Raw genomic sequence first — 7,679 nt, 5'->3', positions numbered from 1 at the left:
ATAGTTTAATTAGCACCAATGCATAATAATATAAACTTAACATTTAAACAATAAAAATGCCATTTAAAATAAAGTTGCCATACATTCCTCGGAAAGGGCTAATTAGTATGGCCACAATCTCACAAGGATTGCAATACTTGGGTACGCTAATAAACAATTCTAAATGTTGCAACTACCGTATCATCTTAGGTCCTACAGTGGAAAAACAATGATTATTCATAAGGTTAAAACCATTAATAGACATTTATAAAGTAAAAAGTATGCATATTCATAAGGATAAAAACACAATATGCATATTAATATAATAATAATTGTCGACTTATATAGCGCATATTGTAGACTAACCTCTATGCGCTTTAAATTATTACCCCGGTCAGTGGATCAAGCACATGGAACACAACAATCATGCCCCATAATGTTGCAGCTGTAATCAGCGCATGGTTGTGTTTGAACCTGCCAGGTACCCATTTGTACTCCTGGGTGGAGAAAGACAACCTTAGATAAAGTGCCTTGCCCAAGGACACAAGCGACTTGCACAGCTAGAGTTTCGAACCCCCGACCTCAAGGTTGGGATTCCAAGCCACAACCGATGTGCCAACCTCTTCTACTATTATATATTGACAATGTTATATGCATATTCAAATGGTTAAAACATATAAACTATTTTCAGTACTAGTACTTCAAATTACACCAATGAAGTTTACTTTATGCTACAAAGTGAAGGTTAGTGAAGGCTCATTTTAGCCTTACTTTAGAAAAACAGGAAATCTTGCCCCAAAAAATGTAAATAAAGACCAAGGGCAAACTTAATGAATATTCATTACTTTCACAATAAGAGACTAGGAGAGTATAAGTAAGTACTTATCAATCATCAGTTAATAAATATTCTTCTATGAAACATTAACTATTACCCTGGACATTCATTTCATAGCACCACTTCAGTAATTATTTACAATACTGTACTTTAGAATATACCGTATTTATTTGAATAACAGCCCCACCCCCTCCCCCTACCCTTTGAATAAACTAAAAAAAAATTAACACCTCCCTCAACCTCAAAAACCCTTTTCAACAATAAATGCCCTGGGGCTTTTATTCAAATAAATACGGTATCTGCACTTTTCATTTATTCAAATAAATACAGTATCTGCACTTTCCAACTAAAATTCCTGAGCTTTCAGATCAATTAAAATTAATCTATATAATTAATAATCAATATATCTTTATATATTGGTTATCAATTACTGATCAACACACAGATAAATACCTTTGTGACAGATTATCAATATTATAAAAACTTAAACAATGTTTATTAATTATTGATCAATAGATATTTAAATATTGTTTAATTATTGATAGAAACCTATATTTATTCAATAATAATTACTGTTTACTAACATGATTGGCATGTAATATCCATGTCCAAATAAGGCCTCAATATAGATAATAATTTTCAATGTATATTTATATTTCATCTTTTATATTTGAAATAAAGAAAAATAAAAAAGATCATGTACAATTAATTTGGTAATACATAATGTGACATCACAAACAATTAAAATATTAATTCTGATTTAGTTACTGTGTATTAACAAAGTGTGCATATATAGATATTAAGGTATTTGATTATAACTGTCTAGATATATTTAAAGTATATTGTATATTATTTAAACTACAGTATATGTCAATATTGTTGTTTACTTTATATGGTAACATAAATAATGAAAAATTAACTGAATAAATGTCAGGGGCAGTGCCAGGGACCCTTTGTATGTTAAAAAATGGATCAAAATTTATCATCATATTAATTGCCCAATTCGAATTGTGATGAAATTTAATTAATGTGTTTTTGTATGCCTAATGGATCATGAATTTCCAACGTGTTAAGATGGACAATAGAGTTTATCTTACCAAGAATTAATTTGAATGTTTTTTATATCAATAGAGCAGTAGAGCAGTAATAGAGACCCAGAGCTACTTAAAATAAGTCAATTTATACCTCAAAAGTCGCCATTAGGTCTCTGCCACTGGATCACCCGTGGGGCCTTTAGCAGCGTATTAACAACAAAAAAACCCTTGTGCCACCCATCAATGTTACATAACTTGGGGTTCAGAATCAACGAACGGTACTATTCTTCCTCAGTGGCGAGTTATACTTACTAAACTATAACTCATAATGACACTTGGAATATATGATTGTCAATATATATGATTAGGTTTCATGGTTTTTGTGATTTGTTTCAGTTGATATTCGCTAAGATGCCATTTGAGCAATAAAAAAAAAAAGAATTGTTGAAGCTGTTTGAAAAAGTAGGAAAACATATTTTGACAGGAATTATACACAAGACCATGGGTGTGTTAAAGGTAGCATCTTAAATACCAATCTACTGCTCTTCAAATGATAAGCTTGTATAAGGACTCACAAGTAGTTAGTGGTTCTTACCTTTCCAACCTGGGACCTGGGTTTAATCCTGCATACTGTTTTAAGTTCCATTTGCTATACACATTGTTTTTATGTTTTACCTTCTTTATTTTTACTGTTTTAATGTGTCCAACTTTGATGTTGATGAAAATAATAATCTACAGATAAAAACACAGAAGTAATAAACTAAGGAATAAAAATAGAAGAAGGAAAGCTACCATACTAAAAAACACAGCCATTATCATCATCATAGCCGATGAAAACTGAACATATTTACTGCTTGTTTTTTTGAACTTTATGCGATTTTTCCGAAGCAACAAACCCTTTGACGACTCCTTCATTTCAACTTTAGTTTTGTTTGCCTTTTGCATCAGGGTCTCGTTCAATTTAGCTGCACGGTACATTTTAACGAATGGCGTTTCCAACGGTGCGGTGGTGTTGATACGTGTTAGGTTCCACTCGGGATAGTGAAATGCGATGTTATGTTTGACAGCCCACCTTCCAAATACCGCTTTTTCTGTCACGAAAAGATGGCCGTAGCGAAGCTGTTCTTCAGATGCTTTATAGTAATCACACTCAAGAAGTCCGTCTGATTCATAATAATGGTAAGGGGTGGAATCATTTATACGATTGCTGAAAAAACAATAATTTAGAAATGACAAGATCTTCCTAAAAAGAGAAATTCCTGGAATTTGTTCTTTTGCATATACATTTTATGTTATCGTAATTTATCAGTAATTGATGTATTGTACGCTATGTGTTTGAGTGGCATCGTAGCTTTAGTTGTTAGTATGTTTGCCTTCAAATACCAGGGCTCGAGTTCAAATATGTTGACATGGCAAAACCAGCATCCGAGACCAAATCAAGAAAATTGACACATTTTATTACAAGCTTTAAAGTGATGGGTCATTTACTGGAATCGACTTACTATTGCCAGAGTTATGAGTAAAAGTATTATGGCTTCTAGGTACTAAAGTATACACTGACACATTCTTATGCCAATTTCTCAGTTTAACATTTAGCAACAGTATGCAGGTTTGGAATGGCAAGCCTCAAAATGCCAATTCCAAGATTTGTTCTAAACATAAAGGAAAATCTCTCACACTACAATTATGCAAGTCAGAATTTTTTTTAAAGGTAACATTGAACAGACTTTTTGATGTTCAGGAAAGCATTTTTTAATTTCTATACACTATTTACTTAATCATGTTTTTTTTTCTTTTGTTAAACCAGATGAGGTCTAATCCAACATTTTAAACAGATGGTGTACTGTATGCTTAACTTAAGCACAGCAGAGTTCCCGGGTTGGAAAAAGTCCTACCGTGAAATCTGGTTAAATGAATTTCCATAACACATTTAATTTTATTTTGCTGTGCATGAAGATACCCATTGGCATGACTACCGTGAGACTTAACTAATAAAGTAGTAAAAACATGAAAATATTGTGAATCTGCAGGATTTCCGGAAGGTTCTTGCTTGATTTTGGGAGTGCAGGAGGCTGTCCTGATATCCTGTGACTTCCGGGAGATTTGGGACCCCTAGCCCAGTCACAGGACACTGCTTCCTGGAAGTTAATTGGCACTGACTCCAGTATTAATGGCAACATCCATAATTGGATTCAGGATTTCCTGAGCAACCGCACCCAACGAGTCATCCTAAATGGTAAAAAGTCTAATGCAACAGCAGTTAGGTCTGGTGTTCCTCAATGTAGTGTCATTGGACCTCTGCTCTTTTTACTGTTCATAAATGACCTGCCAAACTACATATCTGCAAACTGTACCATCAAATTGTTTGCTGATGACTGTTGCATATATAAGCAGATCATAACATCTGAAGATTCTGACAGACTTCAGGAAGATTTGGAAAGATTCCAGCAATGGGGAGCTTAAATCTAATGGAGGCGCACCCACAAAAATGTAAGATTCTCCACATTACCAAGAAAAAGAATCCCATCATAAAATCATATATAATACATGGACAAGTTCTTGAGGATGTGGAATCAGCTAAATACCTTGGTGTTCATACCCAGAAAAATCTTAACTGGAACATCCACATCACCAAAATATGTAACAAGGCGAACTATACTCAGGCATTTCTGCAAAGGAATCTGTATCAGTGCCCCAAGAAGATCAAGGAGCTTTGCTACAAAACCTTAGTGCAACCTATTGTTGAGTATGCCAGCGCAGTATGTGACCCTCCAACGACAGGCAACATCCAAAAACTTGAGATGATACAAAGAAGGTATGCCCGATTCGTCTGTGGTGATTATCGTCGAACAAGCAGCGTAACATCAATGCTAAACAATCTTCAATGGTCCCCACTTCAAGAAAGGAGGTCCCAGACTAAAGTTAACATGATGTATCGCATAGTAAATGGTCTCGTCAATGTATCCCGCACGTGCCTGATTCCATCAGGTGTAAACTTACGTGGTCATTCCTGCAAGATCCTGGTACCATTTGCAAGAACTCAAATTTACCTTAAATCCTTTTTCTCGGACAGCATTCGTCTCTGGAATAGTCTTCCACAGCATGTTGTCGACAGTGAATCACTCAGTACTTACAAACGCAGTCTGGAAAACATGCAGCTCCGAAACTAAAACAGAGCAGTGAAATGGGTACTCCACTATAAGGTGAAATGGGAGTCGCGCCCCTTCCCAGAGGAGTCTAGCAAACAGGTTGATGTTTTAATATATTTTTTTTTTTTTTAATAAATAATTTAAAAAATAAATTTAAAAAAATTAAAAATTTTAAAATTTAAAAAAAATTAAAATACTGTAGATAATAATAATAATAATAAATAAAATAAAATGAGTTTTGGATTCTAAAATTTCACCTACTTCGCACACCACCACAGTACGAAAATACACCCCCTGGTCGTCTGTACTAGAATGAAAGAAGAAGAAATCCGACAAGCAAGCAAAAATCTCTTGCAAACCTAACCCAGCTTCTGCAAATTCAAAATTTTGTCTCTCTCTTAAGTAAACCAATATTCATTTTCAAATTTATGGCCACTAACATTGACAAATCTGTATTTGTTTGGAAATCACATCTCACATTTTAGAAATTGTGAACTAAAAACATAGTATCTGTAGAAGCAAAGCAGTCTATTGCCAAGATATGAATAAATCACTTAAATTAACTCACGAAGGCAGCATTTCTTGAGGCTATGAATACTGGGCTGGCCTCAGATATTTGCAGGAGGAAGGGGGTCCAGAAAGAAAAAGAGCAATCTTGTATACTTCCGTGTTTTGGGAAAAACAAATTATATGTAATTTGAGATTTTTGCATCCTATAGAAGTAATACACCATGTGAACTAGTCATATGCATTATATCCATCCACACGAAGGAAAAAAAAAATTGGAAGAGAGCATTATATCCACCAAGCATTGAAAAGTTGGCAATCAACCAATCACAGAAGACAATTATGCATATTTAATTCCTTGCTCGTGAAAGCACATAAGAGTTTGGTTGTGTTGGTTAGAATAACAATAAGTTACTTTATGAACACGACCATAAAGTCTTTGTCATTTTAAACTGTAAAACAAACTATTCAACAAACAACATAAACATATCAAATTTATTGGGAAAACATTCTATGTATGTGCATGCATAAAAATAGGCTCCCAGCAGGGAGCATGTGTCTATGCCGTATACAGCTTTACTGTATTATGTTTACTAATAAAGTATCGACATGGGATTCAGTATCAGGAAATGTGTGGTGTTGTATTTTTGTATGACTTTTGTACAGTAATAAGGTGCTTAACACGTTGACTGCCAGACCTTTTTTTAAGGTTCCTTCGCATGTGCCAAAACGAGTTTCCATGTACATACTTTTTTGAAATTCTATCTAGTCATATATCATCAAAATGATGTGTCTAATAAATTGGGGGGGGGAGTATACACGTCGATGGCACTGTGATAGAACGTTTTATTGACTATGCAAGTGCGAGTTATCTCGTCCGCATTTTTGCAATGTTACTCCGATTTTGACGAGTATACTCGTCCCTGGTGTCCTCAACAACGCCCTGTGGTATATTTGTCGCTGGCAGCCAAAGTGTTAAGATGACACATGACCCATCATGCACCTACACCGGATTCACCCTTTCAGCCATCTTTACCTGCCAGATGACAACATAGGCTACGTTCAGACTTGGAGATAAGCCGGGCTTGAGTTAAGCCAGGTTCAACGTTAAGCCCGGCTTAACTTTGCCGGGCGTTCAGACTAGCGGGATTAGCCAGGCGCAAGAATTAGCATAATGAACCATAACCAGGAAACAAGTTTGGAAACACTGGTCTCGAAACGTACGCACACTCACAGCGTACGTAAATTGAATGCTGATTGGTCATTTTTTTAACCAGAAGTCAATGCAAGACACCCCCCCCCCCTTGTTACCCGGAAGTCAATGCAAGCCCCCCCCCCCCCCCGCAACGATTAAAGCCCGGCTTAGGAAAGTCAAACACGGTGGCACGCCAGGCCTAGTTACTATAGGAACACAGCCCGGCTTGAGATAAACCACCTAGTTCAGACTGGCACGTAGATAAACCCGGTGAGTTGAGCCGGGCCTTATCCACCTAGTCTGAACTAGTCCATCACCAAAACTAACGCCAGCCTTGGAATCTAGATATAACATGTGTGTAATGAGATTCATTAAAATTATCAATGCCAAATATTTATTCAAAATAATTATTAACATTTAAATGAGTGTACTTCTTTTTAAAGTATAAATTTATATGAACCTGAAGTGTTCAGGTACTATCTGAAGAGTTCTATGTTTTGTATTTATTTTGTGTTTATTAAGTAAAAGGCATGCATACTCATGCTTTTGTAGCGTGACAAGTCCTTGTGTAATATTTTATAAATTTGTGTTAGTGTAAAATTATTTTTTACGATATTATAATGGACATAAATTGGAACTCAAAAAATGCCAATAATGGTAGGAAACCTAAAAGGATGGTGCTACGAATCTACGATATATTTATTCCAGATTGGTGCATGCGTCTGGATTGTAAATCGTCACAAACTTTTGGTCCTGACACAATTAGTATATGATTCAATAAATGTGAGCCTGAATTGATGCCAAACATGTACTATGACCTTTGGCCTGATAATGCATCCATTAAATTCATGCATGACTAGCAACACTTGGCAGATTTGTTGCCTGTCAACGATGATTATTATTGTATCAAATTACCTGGGATGATAATGTGATATGAATACTTTCTTTGTAAAGTCTTGTACACTGGATATTAATATTAT

At 35.3% G+C, this 7,679-nt stretch overlaps 1 protein-coding gene across 2 annotated transcripts in view; it reads right to left on the bottom strand.

Annotated features, from left to right (window-relative positions):
* Nucleotides 1–469: 469 nt before the first annotated feature.
* The window catches only part of LOC117101236, a 23,934-nt gene continuing 16,724 nt past the window's right edge, over nt 470–7,679 (bottom strand). For both annotated transcript variants that reach the window (XM_033241174.1, XM_033241175.1), the window contains one exon: nt 470–3,055. In XM_033241174.1, the coding sequence (XP_033097065.1) occupies nt 2,581–3,055 (475 nt within the window). In that variant the 3' untranslated portion in view covers nt 470–2,580. The remainder of the gene's footprint in view (nt 3,056–7,679) is intronic.

This window comes from Anneissia japonica, unplaced genomic scaffold (genome assembly GCF_011630105.1).
Source record: "Anneissia japonica isolate Jap-2015-1 unplaced genomic scaffold, ASM1163010v1 scaffold1859_len985614_cov190, whole genome shotgun sequence".
NCBI lineage: Eukaryota > Metazoa > Echinodermata > Crinoidea > Comatulida > Comatulidae > Anneissia > Anneissia japonica.
This window is presented reverse-complemented; position numbering and strand designations above follow the sequence as displayed.